Below are 17,852 nucleotides of genomic sequence, written 5' to 3' on the forward strand. Positions count from 1 at the left end.
CTCCAAAACGAGCTTAAGCATTAATGTAGTGTGACATTTGTCTGTTTTTTCTCAGCCTGAATGAGCTGGATGAGTTTGTCAGGATGACTGAGAAGGGGCTTAAGTGTCCCCTGACTGAGGGTGACTACAGTCATCTGGTAGAGGTGACTGGCTTGCTGCTCTCTGTGAAGGAACGTCAGGTGACGACCGACCGTCTCTTTGAGCCTCTGAAGGACATCGTTACCCTACTGGAAGGGTATGACCAGACGGTCCCTGGTCATGTTTATACACACCTGGAGGTGAGATGCAAACGATGAGAAGGCTAAGCTGTAATTAAGTAGAGGAAAGGGGGAACCTATCACTGAATTGTTCTGTTGCCCTTAAACATCCTACATTTATTCAGTTTGGCATCCAATTATACTCGAAAAAGTGTTACAGACCTGTCAAATTAATAGCATATATTGTTTTGATCCGCAAAGACGATTCAGTTTTATGGCCATGCAAAAAGAGAGTGCTGAGTAATACATTCAGTGAAATGTCCAAGGCACAAGATGACATGAAGTACAATTTAAATTCAACGTGGATTTACTGTCAAGTGAAGCACATAAACATAAAGAAATGCAAGCGGTTATAGTGAAGGCGGGCAGCCAATGAAGCACCGTCACGCTGTGTTTTAATAGGAGCTTCCGGAAAGGTGGAACCACACCAAGAAGCTGGCAGTGCTGGTGAAGCACAAGGTTGCTCCTCTCCAGACAGTCGAGGTGTCCGTCATACGCAGGAAATATGTCGCGTTTGAGGTGAGACCTCCAGCATTTCTTCTGAAGTGGACACTGTTAATTCAGCGGTAATAATAAGGAATTTTTCTTACCCATCAGATGAAGCAGAAGGAGTTCACAGTGATTTTCAGGAAAGAAGCCCCATTTCACTATAACACAATAAAACCATATGCTAAGCTCGACACAGTAAGATGAAGCGATTTTCTGTTATCCTCTATGCTGTATTTATTCCGCTCATTACTCTGCTTTAATGTAAATGATAAATGATTAAATCGACTCATTAAAATTTAAAATGAAGAGATTCTTTACACTTGTTATACAATACTTCTGTACTACTTCTTATAATACTACTATGTATGTGTGTCACTATTGTAGGTGCGTGTGACAATATTACATAACTACGAGTGTTATGCTTTATTAGCATCAATAGAAATATGTTATGAGCCATATAATAATCTTGTCTGCAGACAGTAGATTTCAGAAGAATTTTAATGGTGCATAAATGCTTTATAGTGGCTCAAAGAAGCATAATAATGATCTATTTGGCTGGGAAAAGGTGCCTAAGGTTCTTGTGGAAATCATGCCCTCAGGCTCAGCAGCAAATCAGCGCACTGGAGGGCGAGCTGACAGCCCTACGGGACTCCGGCAAACTGTTCGAAGCGAGTATCCCGGAGAATCGGCAACTCAGGCTCTTCCGGAGAGACGTCACGCTGCTCAAATTGCTGTGGGACATCGTGATCTATGTTCAGGTGAGCGCCTAGCGTGAGCCAGCTAGCTTCTCACCCTCGCTGTCCTATCTGAGACATCGGCATACGTCTTACATGCTATTAATATTTGCTTTTTTTCCCCCTGTTGTATCATCAGTGGCAATTTTGAGTAAGATGAACTACTAGTTAAAGGAAACGTAGCACTTACTCACCTCCCAAACATTCATCCAGTGTCACGAGTTAAATTCCAAAAAACTGTTTTGTATTATAGTGCTGCGTAGAGAGCTGGACTAAGACCCACTGGAGAGAGATCAGTGTTGAGCACATGGATGGGGAATTAAAGAGATTTAAAGGGGTAAGGTAACCCCTTTAAGCGCCACCTTCCTCGACACCCCGTAGTAAAGGTGGCTGTCCTGCAGATTGGGGGTCTTGTTTGATCGGCTTTCTTGTCTGATCAGGAAATGCAGGAGCTGGACAAAGAGGTTCGCAGCTGGGATGTTTATAGAGGACTGGATACAGAAATTAACAATCTTGCGACTTCACTGCGGGCAGTGACCGAACTGCAGAACCCGGCCATGCGAGATCGTCACTGGTCCCAGTTGGTCAGGACTACTGGTGTAAGGGGATGGTTGCTGTTCCTTAACAAAAGAGAGGAGAGCATCACTTTAATTCGCTTGTGTTTTCACATAAACGTTTATATTCTCAGAATGGACATCGAGCGGAACACAGAAGACTATAAACGTAGATGTTTGCCCAAAGCCATCTTCTTGACAATTATTGAATTTTATGAAGTTAAATGTGCAGTGGTTCTGTCTGGCGACAGAATAAGTGTTTATGTGCACCTTGCAATTGTAAAAAACTTGTAAAGTTGTAAAGTCAATGAAATGAAAGTAAATGAACTTGTACGTCAAACGGCCTTGACTGTAGCTGTGTCCGGCCCATGCAGGTGACTTTCACCATGACAGAAAGCACAACCTTGGGGGACCTTGTGGCCCTGCGGCTGTACAGGGTGGAGGATGAGGTTCACCGTGTTGTGGACAAGGCCGTCAAGGAAATGGCTATCGAGAAGGTCTTGTACAATGCTCATGCGTTTCCCTTCCCTATAATGAGAATATTTTCCTACCAGCGTAGTAAAGTTGTTAGATGTTGTTATTTGCATTCTTACAATTTATTTGTTTCCCCTTGGTCTATCTGTTAATTATCTCCAAAAACAGTCCTTCTACACTTTTTTTTTTTTAGGTTTTATCAGAAATCAGTCAGACATGGACAAGGATGGAATTCACCTATGAGATTCGCGATTGCACATCCATCCCACTTCTGAAACCTGACGACGACCTCATAGGCATTCTAGAGGATAATCAGGTGCAGTTAATAATAATATTGATATTTAACACCGTCTTTGAAAAGGGATTATCTACTTCTTCGTATTTCGCAGTTTAATCATTCACCATCTGCTATACTGTAATTACTTTATAATGACTTCATGCTGAATATCCTCCTTTATTTCATGCAAAATGATAAATTGCATATAAAAAGTATTTTCACCCACCTCTAACATCAGACCATCTCTAACACTGAAGACAAAGGGGAGCAGAGCGCTGGGCTGCTTTTCTCTACCCATTGAACAGATCTGACTTAAGCGGCTGTATTGAGTCCTCAGATTTATAGCGTTTTGTGGCTGACTGTACATTGTTCTCGCGCTGCCTCTGTCAGGATAATGCATCCGTTCAGGGGGCGGAGAAGCTCGGCATGATGCCAGACGCATGCTGGATGCATCTACACATTTTCACTTGATGTGACATTTGGTGTCTTTAATCCTAAAGAAACTTTGTGCTTAGAATGATAAATGCAAATGTTATCCTTTTGTCCAATGATTAATATGTCCATGGTGAAAGTGCAGAATTGCATCCGTCCTGCTCGGGATGTCAGGAGTTCCTGGAGCCTGTACCCGGTACCACAGCTCACGAGGCTAAGGGGCGCCGTAGGCTGGAAATCCCCTATAGTGTAGAAATTAGAAACTTTAATATTATTAGGCTGCTTTCTAATAAGTAAGGCTTCATTATAGAAAAATACAAATTTAACTAAATTTCGCAAGTGTAGCTTTGAGTTTGAATATGCAATTTTCAGTATGCAATTTTAAATGACTTTAGTCGTCAGTGCGTATATATTTTCGGACAATATGCACATATATATGTGCAATCCTACGTTTGCAGTATCTCCTGTCTTCTCATGTCACCACAGCATCTGTCTTCCCCTCTCGCAGGTGCAGCTGCAGCTCATCCTGCAGAGCACACATGTGGAACACTTCCTGTCTGCGGTGTCCGACTGGCAGGGCCGACTCACGGTGGCCGACGCCGTGCTGCGCGTGTGGCTGGAGGTGCAGCGCACCTGGGCCCACCTGGAGAGGATCTTCATGGGCTCGGAGGACATCAGCCAGCAGCTTCCTCTCCACACCCGCAGGTTCCAGGACATCGATGCAGACTTTAAGGTGCCCAGCCTCCATCTTGGTTTATAATGTCGTGGCTGTTTCCCCTCGCTGCAGATGAGTCTGCGGTTTTACGCGATCAGGAAAGATTTCTTTATACACTGAACAAAAATATAAACGCAACACTTTTGTTTTTGCTCCCATTTTTCATGAGATGGACTTAAAGATCTACAATTCATTCCAGATACACAATATTACCATTTCTCTCAAACATTTCTCACAAATCAGTCTAAATGTGTGATAGTGAGCACTTCTGCTTTGCTGAGATAATCCATCCCACCTCACAGGTGTGCCACATCAAGATGCTGATCTGACATCATGGGTAGTGCACAGGTGTACCTTATACTGCCCACAATAAAAGGCCACCCTGGAATGTGCAGTTTTGTCTCACAGCAAAATGCCACAGATGCCACAAGCATTGAGGGAGCGTGCAATTGGCATGCGGACAGCAGGAATGTCAACCAGATCTGTTGCTCGTGCATTGAATGTTCATTTCTCAACCATAAGCCGTCTCCAAAGGCGTTTCAGAGAATATGGCAGTACATCCAACCGGCCTCACAACCGCAGACCACGTGTAACCACACCAGCCCAGGACCTCCACATCCAGCAGGTTCACCTCCAAGATCGTCTGAGACCAGCCACTCAGACAGATAATGCACGGCCCCATGTTGCAAGGATCTGTACACAGTTCTTGGAAGCTGAAAATGTCCCAGTTCTTGCATGGCCAGCATACTCACCGGACATGTCACCCGTTGAGCATGTTTGGGATGTGCTTGACCGGCGTATACGACAGCGTGTACCAGTTCCCACTAATATCCAACAACTTCGCACAGCCATTGAAGAGGAGTGGACCAACATTCCACAGGCCACAATTGACAATCTGATAAACTCTATGCGAAGAAGATGTGTTGCATTGCATGAGGCAAATGGTGGTCACACCAGATACTGACCGGTTCTGAGTCCCCAGACCCCCAATAAAGCAAAAAACTGCACATTCCAGGGTGGCCTTTTATTGTGGGCAGTATAAGGTACACCTGTGCACTACCCATGATGTCAGATCAGCATCTTGATGTGGCACACCTGTGAGGTGGGATGGATTATCTCAGCAAAGCAGAAGTGCTCACTATCACACATTTAGACTGATTTGTGAGAAATGTTTGAGAGAAATGGTAATATTGTGTATCTGGAATGAATTGTAGATCTTTAAGTCCATCTCATGAAAAATGGGAGCAGAAACAAGAGTGTTGCGTTTATATTTTTTGTTCAGTATAGTAACATCTTTTTCACACAACTCCATAAATTTTATGGTTGATGGTAATACCTGTAATATGCAGAGCTATTAAAATCTGTTGATTTTGAAATATTTCAGCTATGCAGCTTATTTATAACAATGCTGCGGTTTTGTGTTTTTGCAGAAGCTGATGTTTGAAAGCGTTAAAACCAAGAATGTGATAGAGGTCACCAGCAAGCACCTTTTCTACGATACTCTGGAGGACCTCAAGACTCGGTCTGTGAAGTTTCCCTATTTCCAAAAAGTAACGTTGGCGGTAATAAGATTATTTGGCATCTGATGTGGAAATGTGAATGATTTCTTTCCTTGTGATTCCTCCACAGATTGGCGCTGTGTGAAAAAGCATTGGCTCAGTATCTGGAGACAAAGCGGCTGTTATTTCCCAGGTTTTATTTCATGTCATCGGCAGATTTGTTGGACATATTATCCAAAGGAGGCCGACCTGAAGAGGTGTGTTACGGTGTGGCACAGACAAGGCACAGACAAGGCACCGTGTCTCATTTTCGTTACCCCTCTGTTGCGTTTCGCCTCTTCTCTGTTGTGTTGGGTGACAGTTCTGGTGATTTTTTTTTTCCTGCAGGTGACACGACACCTACCGAAATTGTTTGACAATATAGCTGGGCTGCAGTTTCTGCGGCAACAGAAATCCGAAAGGACAAACATAGCACAAGGGATGCTCAGCAAGGAAGAGGAGTATGTTCCATTCCAGAATCCCTGCCATTGCAGTGGAGCGGTAAGATAAGTAGCAGAGAGTCATGTATTCTGATATTCAAGATCATGATTAAGATTACTTGTTTGGGCTCACACCTCTGGGGCCATGTTTCGGGTCTCCATGTGTGGATTTTTCATGTCCTCCTCCTGTCGTCGTGGGGTTTCCTCCGGGTACTCCAGTTTCTCCCCACAGTCGAAAAACACGCTGAGGTGAATTGGAGTTGCTTAATTACTCATTGGTGTGTGTGTGTGTGAATGGTGTATGTGAGTGTGTCCTGCAATGGGTTCGAGCCCCATCCTGGGTTGTTCCCTTCCTTCTACCCATAGCCTCCAGGACAGCCTCTGGACCACTCATAACCCTGAATAGGTCAAGTGGTTACAGAAAGTGGGTAGATGGATTGCTTATTTGGGTGAAGGTGGTTCTCTGTATTTCAAGAGGGAACGTCCTGCTGGAAATGAGGTCGCCGGTACCCTGGTTTAAAAAGCCATGATGTCACACAGGTGGAGGTGTGGCTGAGCCGCCTGGAGGACTCCATGCGGGAGACGCTACGACAGCATGCGGCCGAGGCTGTGGCCAGCTATGAGGAGAAGCCGAGGGAGCAGTGGGTGCTGGAGCAGCCCGCCCAGGTGGCCCTCCTCGGCTCGCAGATCTGGTGGAGCACGGATGTAGGGATAGCATTTGAGAAGGTGGAGGAAGGCTTCGAGTCCGCCCTTAAAGATTACCATAAGAAGCAGGTAACGGTGCAAGGATCATGCAAATCGCGATTAGAATGACAGCAGCAAAGATAACCACACCGGAAGGAAACACAGTCTTTCTTTATCGCTTTGTTATTGACTTGTGAATGTCGCTCTTGCTTTTGTTAAGCGGATTGCCTGAGACTGAAGGCACAGTTGGCTCTTCTGGATACTTCTTGGTCGCCTAAGCTAATGACTGACTTAGTGTCAAGTCCTTCATACCGAAGAGCCAAACCTCAGGACTGTGAGGGCTCACTAGCGGCAGGCAGAATGTGGACAAGATCAACCACCAGGGATCTAAACATGCTTTGTGCTGCATCACTTTGTCCGCTCTCTCTCTCTTTAGATCATCCAGCTCAACTCACTGATCACCATGTTGTTAGGGGAGCTGTTGCCAGGCGACCGGCAGAAGATAAGGACTATATGCACAGTAGATGTCCATGCCAGGGATGTTGTGTCCAGGCTTCTCACCCAAAAGGTGTCTGGTCTTACATTCACTCATGTGTTTTTCATAATAGTTCTATACTTTGATGGAACCGCATAGTAGCTGAGATATATATAGTTAGATATATAGGTAATAAGTTGTGGGGGCCGGGGGACAAAGAAGGATTTTCATTAGGTATCAGAACTCTAGCTGATGCTCTCTCAATTAAGGGAAAAGCATTATTATAATTTAATTTATTTTATACAGTACTGTGCAAAATTCCAAAGGAATATCGAAAGCTGTGTGTCTGGGTAGCCAGTGTAGAGTCACAGTTTAACGATAAAACACGGCAAACGAAGAGTGACTAAGACTTTTTCATTCCCTCTCTTTAAAAAGTTACTGATATCTTGTTGGATGGATTGAACAACACTGCTTCACTTTCCCAGGCCTCCCCTAGAGGAGGCCCCCGTCATTCCAGGAGTTTATTCAAATTCACCATCAGCTCAGCTATTTCATCAATTTAATTAGTTAATTAACTCAGTGAGGTATTGAATTGCCAAGCAGGTTGTGTCAGAGGTTCAGGTTGAGTCAAAGAATATTTTGGCGTATTGGATATTTGCTGCAAATACTGGGGTGACATTAGGAGAGGTTTAGAACTGGGTGACACACTTAGACAGACATAACATCACAATCTTACATGAACATGAAAATCATTTGATCATTGTTTTGTTTGACTACCTAAGACCTTCACACGGTTCTGTATATTCATTCATTCATTCATTCATTCATTCATTCATTCATTCATTCGTTCATTCGCCCACACATTATGAGATGGTTTGACTGTAATAGACATGCATAACTAGCTAAGCCCTAGGATTTCTTTATTTAATCCTGCTTGAAAAATGCGTCCTCTTCTGTACGACCAGGTGACCAATGCTCAGACGTTCTCCTGGTTCTACCAACTTCGTCACCGCTGGGACGAAGAGCTGAGGCACTGCTTTGCCAACATCTGCGACGCCCAGTTCTTATATTCCTACGAATACCTGGGAAACGCGCCTCGATTGGTCATAACACCCCTCACGGACAGGTGTCTGACCTTTAACCTTCTACCAGTCACTCCAGCTCCTGTAAAAGTCACCATGACGATGTCTGACTGTTTTTCTTCCATCTTGTGCTTCCACTGTAAAGAACAGTTTTTAATGTAGGGTGACGAGGATGAATCCATGTCGAGGGGGGGGACATTATGAGCTACTTCAGGTTTTTACAAACGACCTTAAAACCGAATGGCCCCTGTGTTTGGCTAATTGGTTCAGTTCTCCTTGTGCTTTGACTGGTCTGCTTCCTTGTTTGAAAGATTCATCCGGCTGTTTCACATTGACAGTAGTGGCACATGCAGGATCACATGTAGGAGACTGACCAATCGGCACACAGCAAGACCTCAGTTCCCAAAATCATGGTACTTTTGATTGAAATGGTTGAAATGGTCGTTTACAAACCCTGTCGTAGCTCATAGTGTCCCTCCTGACGTGGACTAGCTGGTCACCTTAAATGGTGACACGTGGGCATTTTGCACAGGTGTTACATCACACTGACTCAGTCCCTGCACCTGACAATGAGTGGAGCACCGACGGGGCCAGCAGGAACCGGGAAGACGGAGACCACCAAGGACCTTGGCAAGGCCCTGGGCGTCATGGTCTATGTCTTTAACTGCTCTGAGCAGATGGACTACAAGGTGAGATGCCCCAGAAGAAATGGACGCTGTCAGGTGTGAGCGCCATAATACTCAGGCATCATTCGATTTGGCCATGTGTCGGAAGGGTACCTTTCCCAGAAGCCTCAGCTGTCATAATCGTCACTTTCTCGGGGCATGTTTATAGCCGTGCTCACCATATGGAGCGGTGTCCCAGAAAAGCTAATTACAGTATTAAGCGGGTGTAATGAGCCAGCACAGGGGCCCGGAGGGGGCCGTCGGAGGCACGAGCTTCCTGTTAATGAGGAAATGTCTGAACTACCAGTCTATAGGGAACATATACAAAGGCCTCGCCCAGACGGGGGCGTGGGGCTGCTTTGACGAGTTCAACCGCATCCCCGCGGAGGTGCTGTCTGTCGTCGCGGTGCAGGTGAAGACCATACAGGACGCCCTTCGCAAAAAGAAGAAGAGGTGAGGTCTGCTTCATGCGTGGTTGACTCAGGTTTGGTTCCTGTGTCAGTATTGAATTTGTACTATAAAAATATGAATCTTCTGAAGTCCTCTCCAGCTTCAGATTTTACCCATAGCCATGTACCGGATCATTTGCTGTAAGATTGATGGATTTTCAAATTTTCACTCTGTCTCAGGTACCTTGAAGGCAAATTATATTGCCAGTTTCCTGCCCAGATTTATGAGTTTGGTACTATGCCCGAGATCGAGTGCCAGTTTTAAGTGTGTTGACAGTGGGTAGCATGCGAGTACCTGACAAGTCTGACGTTTTTTTTCTTCTTGTGCCCATAACTGCCCCTGCCTGGTGGATTTTTGCCAATCATCTGCCACCCCTTCAAAATGGCAGCTCCTTAGTTTTTCGTATCGGACTTTCAAGCTCCCAAGCCTGAAGTTGTGAGGCAGTATGATTTATGTATGATACATGTAATATGCAGTAGGAATATGTAATGGTACTGGCTGCCACAGCATTCGTAATTACAAATGTTGCCATAGTACCATTTATACAGACGCTCCTCTACTTATGAACTTTCAACTTACGAACTTTCGGACATACGAACGAAGAGCACTGTAAGTCCAAACTGTGTTCACTGGGCTCCCGTTTCCTGTCCGCAACATCAATTTTTTTTTCTGCGCGCCAATTCCGCCCAGTACGACTTCTGGCCGCTACTCCCGCCGCGCAGCAGTGTAGCGTGCGAACTCCCAGCATCCTAGGTCTTTGTAATTGCGTATACCCTTAAAATGATGTTGAATAACGACTTACGAACATTTCAAGTTACGAACAGCTCGTTTGTAAGTAGAGGAGCGTCTATACATGTTGCCTTGGTGTCATATTACATTATATTGATTGGCATCAACTGAAAGGTTGAGTACACTTAAAAAAAATTAACAAATGGGACAGTTATATTGTTCTTGTGTTTCTGCATTAAATCTTTCCAGGTTTCTTTTCTTGGAGGAGGAAATCCCTTTGAAGCCGTCTGTCGGTATCTTCATCACCATGAATCCAGGATATGCTGGTCGCACAGAACTGCCTGAGAACCTCAAGGCCCTTTTCAGGTTGGGTTCTCGTGATTTTCTCAGACGAGCTTAATGTGTAAACGCAGCGGCTGTGTGACTGTCTCTCTCGCTCAGACCCTGCGCCATGGTGGTTCCGGAACTCGAGCTCATCTGTGAGATAATGCTGGTGGCTGAGGGCTTCCAGACAGCTCGGGTGCTCGCGAGAAAGTTCATCAGACTTTACAAGCTTTGCCAAGAACTACTATCTAAACAGGTACAGATCATGAACATCAAAGACAAATATTGCAAATTACTAATAATACCCATGTAGTTGAGGTACCTCCTGATTAATGATAATGTTCATTATAGTACTTTCTGTAACAAAACACCAGGAATACTGACAACATGAGTATGCTACTGCATTTATAATATCCCCATGTTCTCTTAAAGTCCTCTGCCTTAGATTTGAAGGATCTGTTGAGGAGTATCTTTTGTAACATTGTATTATACCATGAATTTCAATTCAGATCGCAATGCGCACATTTGCAGACTGCTTTCCAGATGGGGCAGGCCGGTATTAATATCAGCGTCGCGTGTCATGGACGTGCAATTCTTACATTACAAAGGTCGCGATAGTCATTTGGGTTGAAATCATGCTTTTAAACTCCTCTTTACTATTCAGACATTATAACATGGGGGGGGGGTTATGTTTTGCTAAAAATGTTATTCTAGAATTTGAAACATAACTTAGCAAGCTTTGCAATTTTAGCGATTGTTCCTTCTCACCATTATCTAGTATATATTACAAAATGATTATTTTCATCCTTGCTATTTAAATCACTCTTAGATGCATCATTGAGAAATTTATTTTCAACTCTTCAATTGCTTTTATAAATATTGTAATATTTGTCACTAAAGAATCATTACGTTATTTGAAATTTTTCCAATATCATTCAACCAAACAAAAAACTTTTTTATTTCTTGTCAAGCCAAAGTACCAAATGAGTATCCCAGCTGGTTTGGTACTTAGATACTGGACTGGAAATCAATGGAAGAAGGAGAGTACTGATTTTTTATTAAAGTTTGTTGCCTGTTGCAGTGGAAAAGCGTCAAACACTGCAGTCTTACCGGCCTGAGAATGGCTTGGTTTCCGTATCTGTTAGTATGCCCTCTCTGTGCTCCTGATTCCATGAGATTTCACGGTGATTTATCACCACAGAGGTCGGCCGGCTTTTGTCTGACACCAGGTAGCATAGTGTTTCAGCTCATACTTCCAAGGCAGGTGAGAAACTTTGAAATTCAGAAATTGTTCGTGTTTCCCCACATTTTTGTGTATAATATGTTTTACCACAATGAAAGTGTGATCTGCTGCTGAAAGACTCACTGAAAATGCAAGATTCGTATGCAAAGGGCAGGATAGGAAACTCATTATTATGAACTTTTCTTCATTCTTAGGATCATTACGATTGGGGTCTGCGGGCCATAAAATCAGTCCTGATGGTAGCAGGTTTGCTCAAGAGAGAAGACAAAACCAGACCAGAAACTCAGGTGAATGATCTTGGATCAATGCAGTTGCGATGATAATTATTTTGTCATGAAGCAGATGTACTGACTGTCAAAAAAAAAATCCCAGAGGAGTTTGACATTGTTGTCCTTCCTCCTTGGCCAGGTCTTAATGTGTGCCCTGAGAGACTCCAATCTGCCTAAGATTGTCACGGATGATGCACCCATCTTCATGGGCTTCATTGCTGACCTCTTCCCTGCTGTGGCGGTTGAGCGGAAGCGGGACCTTGAGTTTGAGAAGATGGTTATTCAGGCTAGTCTGGACCTTTGTCTACAACCTGAAGAGACCTTTGTCCTCAAGGTGAGAGATCATCTCCATGTTAGCATGGCCTCCCATGTTTTACACACTCAGACGAATTTCTTCTACTCTAAACGGTGGACGAGAATTTCTATTGCGCTCAGTTAGATAGAGAAATCCTCTTCATCACCGAAACAAACACGTACACCTGCACATACCGTAGTATCCTCTCTACTCCTCGCAGAGAATGTGCAATGACAGAAGCATCCTCATCAAACAATAATATACATGAGTTTAAAAGAAACGACTTTTGATGTGATATTCTAAATCTGAAGACTTGCTGTTAAAATTTTGTTGAAAAATTCACGTACGCTGCATAATAAGCCCGACATAACTCTGTTACGCCAACATCAGCCTGTGTTAATGAGTTTTACCCTGGGTTAACACTTCTGTCAGACGTTCATTGTATACTAATGAGGGGCAGTGTTACTCTTCGGTCCCTGTGTCCCTGGCCCTCTATCTGGCTGCCCTCCAGGTCACCGCACCCCCACATGCCGCTCTCCCGGGCTCCTCAGCAGCACTGCCCTCGTTAAAATTCTGTGAGCTCCAACGCCAGACCGGTGAGCCGGGAAGACAGAGCCGCTAATCATGCGTCACGTTGAACCACTGCCCGCTCACCGCACTGTCCCGCGTCGGGTCGCGCAGCCTCTGCTCTGCCCGCTTTGAAGTTCGCATCAATTAGAATAGGGAAGATGAAGCTTCTGCCAGGAATCCCACTGCACTGCCAATAGGTGCCAAGATCACTTTCGAAATCCCCTTCAGGTGTGCTACTGTAATGAAGGTCTTCTGTGGAATTCTTTTTCCAAAGATTTTTTTTTTTAGTCCAAAAATGCTAAACTTGCCAAATTAGGAATTTGATCGCTGTACTTATTGACAAATTTTAATTGAACGATGTTAAAGTATGATAGGAGAGAAAAAAGAGAGAGGGAGAAAGAAGAAAGAGAAAGTATGATAGGAGAGAAAAAAAGAGAGGGGGAGAAAGAAGAAAGAGAAAGTATGATAGGAGAGAAAAAAAGAGAGGGGGAGAAAGAAGAAAGACAAAGTATGATAGGAGAGAAAAAAGAGAGGGGGAGAAAGAAGAAAGAGAAAGTATGATAGGAGAGAAAAAAAGAGAGGGGGAGAAAGAAGAAAGACAAAGTATGATAGGAGAGAAAAAAAGAGAGGGGGAGAAAGAAGAAAGACAAAGTATGATAGGAGAGAAAAAAAGAGAGGGGGAGAAAGAAGAAAGACAAAGTATGATAGGAGAGAAAAAAGAGAGGGGGAGAAAGAAGAAAGAAAAGTATGATAGGAGAGAAAAAAGAGAGGGGGAGAAAGAAGAAAGAGAAAGTATGATAGGAGAGAAAAAAAGAGAGGGGGAGAAAGAAGAAAGAGAAAGTATGATAGGAGAGAAAAAAAGAGGGGGAGAAAGAAGAAAGAAAAGTATGATAGGAGAGAAAAAAGAGAGGGGGAGAAAGAAGAAAGACAAAGTATGATAGGAGAGAAAAAAGAGAGGGGGAGAAAGAAGAAAGAGAAAGTATGATAGGAGAGAAAAAAGAGAGGGGGAGAAAGAAGAAAGAGAAAGTATGATAGGAGAGAAAAAAAGAGAGGGGGAGAAAGAAGAAAGACAAAGTATGATAGGAGAGAAAAAAGAGAGGGGGAGAAAGAAGAAAGACAAAGTATGATAGGAGAGAAAAAAAGAGAGAGGGAGAAAGAAGAAAGAGAAAGTATGATAGGAGGTCTTTATGAAGTGTGTCCAGTTAATGCTGTGCTTTCCTAATTCCTAATCATGGCGTCCTTGGTGAAGCAGCCTCTTCCTTACAAGGTCCCCTTCTCCTGTCAGCACCTCTGTTGGGGTTGATCCAAATGTCCTCGCGCTGTCAGTGTCATGTCAGGCTGACCTAATGTTAACCTAATGATGGAACGTATCTTAAAACATGACACTGGTCCACCTTTCCATCTCTACATTAGGTGGTACAGTTGGAGGAGCTTCTAGCTGTGCATCACTCAGTATTTGTGGTCGGAAATGCTGGGACAGGAAAAAGCAAGGTAGTGAGTGTGTCTGTGTGTGTGTGTGCGTGTGTGTGTGTGTGGGTGTGTGTGTGCGTGTGTCTGTGTGTGTGTATGTGTGTGTGGGTGTCTGTGTGTGTGTATGTGTGTGTGTATGTGTGTCTGTGTGTGTGTGCGTGCGTGTGTGTGTGTCTGTGTGTGTATGTGTGTGTGGGTGTGTGTGTGCGTGTGTCTGTGTGTGTGTATGTGTGTGTGGGTGTCTGTGTGTGTGTATGTGTGTGTGTATGTGTGTCTGTGTGTGTGTGTGCGTGCGTGCGTGTGTGTGTGTCTGTGTGTGTGTGTGTATGTGTGTGTGGGTGTGTGTCTGTGTGTGTGTCTGTGTGTGTGTATGTGTGTGTCTGTGTGTGTGTGTGGGTGTCTGTGTATGTGTGTGTGTGTGTGTCTGTCTGTCAGCTGATTTCAACACCTCAATTGATGTTACATTTGCTTGTTTGATTCCTTTTGTTTGACTAGATATTGAGAACCTTGCATAAGACCTACATTAATTTGCAAAGGAAGCCAGTGTGGGATGACCTAAATCCAAAAGTCCTGAGCACGGATGAGCTGTTTGGCCTGATCGACCCCGTCACCCGAGAGTGGAAAGATGGTGGGCTGATCCATAAGTCACTGGCCATTCACTTCTGCCATTGTTTTTGTTATGCATAGATTTTGCTGGGATTTGAGATTTCAGAAAAATATTTTTGCCATTGTTGCTGCTGTAACATTCTAATCTACCCTGCTTTGATTAACGTATAAAATCCTTCCATCAGGCTGTCACGACTGATTTGCTTGTTTGTTGCAATGTATTGTTTTGTTTGTTTAATCCTAAGAAGCCTTAATTCTCCGTGTAAGGTCTCCTGTCCTGTCTGATGAGAGAACAGGCCAACATCTCACACCCAAGGCCCAAGTGGATCGTCCTGGATGGGGACATCGATCCCATGTGGATTGAGTCGCTAAACACCGTGATGGATGATAACAAGGTGACAGGATGCCACATTTGTACTTTGTTACTGACGGCGTGCTCGGCCTAGTAAGGGTTGGCGTTGTGACAGAAATGAAGGAAGAGTGGCATATGTCAGTCTGTCCTGGAGAATTATAAATCACAGGTTAACACAAATAAAATTTAAAAGCAAAACGGTCACGAAAAGTCTGTTTTGCATTTTCATTTTGGAGTATTATATAAATTTCAAGTGCATTTGAGTGTTTTGTGGGATTGTAACATCCCCCCCCCACCCCCCTTGTGCTTTGAAGGTCCTTACTCTGGCCAGCAATGAGCGTGTCCCCCTCACCCCTTCCATGAGGCTGGTGTTTGAGGTCGCCCACCTGAGGGTGGCCACGCCTGCCACGGTCTCGCGAGCTGGAGTCCTCTACGTCAACCCCCAGGACCTGGGCTGGAGCCCGTGAGTCACTGCGGTTGTGCTACACATCGGCATCGCTGTAGCTTTGGCTGATTCCGAAAACCCAAATGTCTCGGGCTTCATTCCGAAATCTCATGATCACTGGGAACTTTAGGCTGTTTGGTTTTTTGTATACAGCATATTCTTTGCTGGGAGTGAAACTGAACATTAACCACCTGATTGACCGCTTATCAATAACCCCTAATTTTCAGTTTGACTGCAAAATGACTGCAAAATGACTGCAAAATGACTGCAAAATGATACACATGCAGGATTCATGCAAACTCACATTGTGTTATATTATAGCTGAAAGAGAACAGTATGATTTTCTGCATATATTATGCGGAATGCCACAGCAGCGTGTTCCAGGTTATGAACAATAACAGCGAAAATAGAATTACTGTAGTTTAAACTGAGCCAGTATTCAAGGCAAGCGTTTGACTTTAAACAAAACTTTTAGCCCTTCGTTTGTATAATAAACATTCATCTCTGGCAGTGATGCTTTGATTTGAGAAGCTGGATGCTTAAGACACCTTATTTATTTTATCTCTAGTGAAAAAGAAGGGAAAAAACATTCTTAAGTGGCTTAAACGTGTTGTGCCTTAAGCAGGTTATTCTCATGAAAAAATAAAGGCAGTTTATAACTTAAATAAGACACATCAATCAAGCATCAGCTATATCCACTGTAATACTCTGTACTATGGATAAGTGCTTGAGAAGGGGATCATTGGTTTAAGTTGTTAATTACATCACGATCTTGCAGAAGATGATCGCAAAGTCGGGCAGCAGTGATGGTTGTTATTAAAGTCAGAATGTTGGCTTCATTTTCATTTTTGTGTCTGACAGATATGTGGTTAGCTGGATTGACTCTAGGACCCACCAATCAGAGAAGGCCAACCTGACTATTCTGTTTGACAAGTACATTCCACGCTGCCTGGAGGTGCTGAAGGGTGCTTATAGGACAGTTACCCTGGTTTCTGAAAACAGCATGGTGCAGGTAAATGGTGGGATGGCTCAGAAGGTAAAGCAGACCACTGGTCCCACAGCTATATGATTACACCTCAGATCGCTGAATGAAAGATTCTGTTAAACACTTTCACACAGAACGTATCTAAGCTTTAACAACCAAGTATGAGTTATGTAAGTTTCACTGATCAAGAGCCTGCGTTATAATGCACTACAGTACATACTGATGGCAATGTGCACACACACGCGAGAGTTTGTAGATGCCTTCTGTTACTTTCTACTGATGAACCAATGTCGTCTTTTCTGTCCCTGATGTATCTCTGTGTGCACATCTACCTCACAGACTCTGTGTGCCCTGCTGGACTGTCTCCTGACCCCAGATAACGTGCCCCCCGACTCACCACGAGAGCTTTATGAGATGTACTTCACCTTCGCCAGTGCCTGGGCCTTCGGTGGAGCCCTCTGCCAGGACCAGGTATCCCGGCCCGCCGAGGGCTGCCTTATGGTGTCACCTGTAATCTGAGAAAAGCTTTATTTTAACACAGTGCAGGTGCCATTTCGACATTCACAAAAGCAATATAGTCCCTGGAAATATGAAGAACGCAATGCAGCAGCATTAGCTTCAGCCGTACAGGCAGCTCTACCTGCCTCAGTCCAATGGGCAGTCGCATACTGTAGATCTACTAGCCTCAGTTTTATGGGCAGTTGTGTACTGTAGATCTATTAGCCTCAGTTCTATGGGCAGTTGTGTACTGTAGATCTACTAGCCTCAGTCCAATGGGCAGTTGTGTACTGTAGATCTATTAGCCTCAGTTCTATGGGCAGTTGTGTACTGTAGATCTATTAGCCTCAGTTCTATGGGCAGTTGTGTACTGTAGATCTATTAGCCTCAGTTCTATGGGCAGTTGTGTACTGTAGATCTACTAAACCGTAACAGAGAGCGCCATAAAGGCAAATCGATGATGTATGAAATGATGTATCCCAGGAGTCAGTCATGATTGTGTTTTTCCTTAAACTTTTCATGGAGCAGCTCCATGACTATCGGGCAGAGTTCAGCCAGTGGTGGACCAAGGAAATGAAGTCTGTCAAGTTCCCGGCCCAGGGGTCTGTCTTTGACTATTACATAGAGCCGGTGACCAAGAAGTTTGTACCTTGGAATGACAAAGTACCCAAGTTCGAAATGGAGGCCAAAGCACCATTGCAGGTAGGTAATTCAGACATTTATACCATATTTCTTATGATGGAGTGTAAACTGATTGCAGTATATTCTACCTGGACATTTTTTTTTAAATCTCAGGTAAA

At 44.0% G+C, this 17,852-nt stretch overlaps 1 protein-coding gene across 1 annotated transcript in view; it reads left to right on the top strand.

Moving 5' to 3' along the window:
- LOC125748777 (dynein axonemal heavy chain 11) overlaps positions 1 to 17,852 on the top strand; it is a 53,314-nt gene that overhangs the window by 7,777 nt on the left and 27,685 nt on the right. Inside the window, exons 16-43 of the mRNA XM_049025344.1 lie at positions 56 to 278; positions 660 to 776; positions 855 to 941; positions 1,346 to 1,504; positions 1,734 to 1,817; positions 1,921 to 2,079; positions 2,409 to 2,531; positions 2,702 to 2,824; positions 3,726 to 3,950; positions 5,363 to 5,454; positions 5,562 to 5,688; positions 5,819 to 5,971; positions 6,451 to 6,684; positions 7,031 to 7,162; positions 8,035 to 8,195; positions 8,684 to 8,840; positions 9,124 to 9,269; positions 10,245 to 10,361; positions 10,437 to 10,575; positions 11,757 to 11,849; positions 11,971 to 12,165; positions 14,110 to 14,187; positions 14,662 to 14,794; positions 15,040 to 15,167; positions 15,439 to 15,587; positions 16,431 to 16,581; positions 16,894 to 17,025; positions 17,581 to 17,754. Of these exons, the coding sequence (XP_048881301.1) occupies positions 56 to 278; positions 660 to 776; positions 855 to 941; positions 1,346 to 1,504; positions 1,734 to 1,817; positions 1,921 to 2,079; positions 2,409 to 2,531; positions 2,702 to 2,824; positions 3,726 to 3,950; positions 5,363 to 5,454; positions 5,562 to 5,688; positions 5,819 to 5,971; positions 6,451 to 6,684; positions 7,031 to 7,162; positions 8,035 to 8,195; positions 8,684 to 8,840; positions 9,124 to 9,269; positions 10,245 to 10,361; positions 10,437 to 10,575; positions 11,757 to 11,849; positions 11,971 to 12,165; positions 14,110 to 14,187; positions 14,662 to 14,794; positions 15,040 to 15,167; positions 15,439 to 15,587; positions 16,431 to 16,581; positions 16,894 to 17,025; positions 17,581 to 17,754 (3,991 nt within the window). The remainder of the gene's footprint in view (positions 1 to 55; positions 279 to 659; positions 777 to 854; positions 942 to 1,345; positions 1,505 to 1,733; positions 1,818 to 1,920; positions 2,080 to 2,408; positions 2,532 to 2,701; positions 2,825 to 3,725; positions 3,951 to 5,362; positions 5,455 to 5,561; positions 5,689 to 5,818; positions 5,972 to 6,450; positions 6,685 to 7,030; positions 7,163 to 8,034; positions 8,196 to 8,683; positions 8,841 to 9,123; positions 9,270 to 10,244; positions 10,362 to 10,436; positions 10,576 to 11,756; positions 11,850 to 11,970; positions 12,166 to 14,109; positions 14,188 to 14,661; positions 14,795 to 15,039; positions 15,168 to 15,438; positions 15,588 to 16,430; positions 16,582 to 16,893; positions 17,026 to 17,580; positions 17,755 to 17,852) is intronic.

The sequence above is a fragment of the Brienomyrus brachyistius genome, chromosome 9 (genome assembly GCF_023856365.1).
Source record: "Brienomyrus brachyistius isolate T26 chromosome 9, BBRACH_0.4, whole genome shotgun sequence".
NCBI lineage: Eukaryota > Metazoa > Chordata > Actinopteri > Osteoglossiformes > Mormyridae > Brienomyrus > Brienomyrus brachyistius.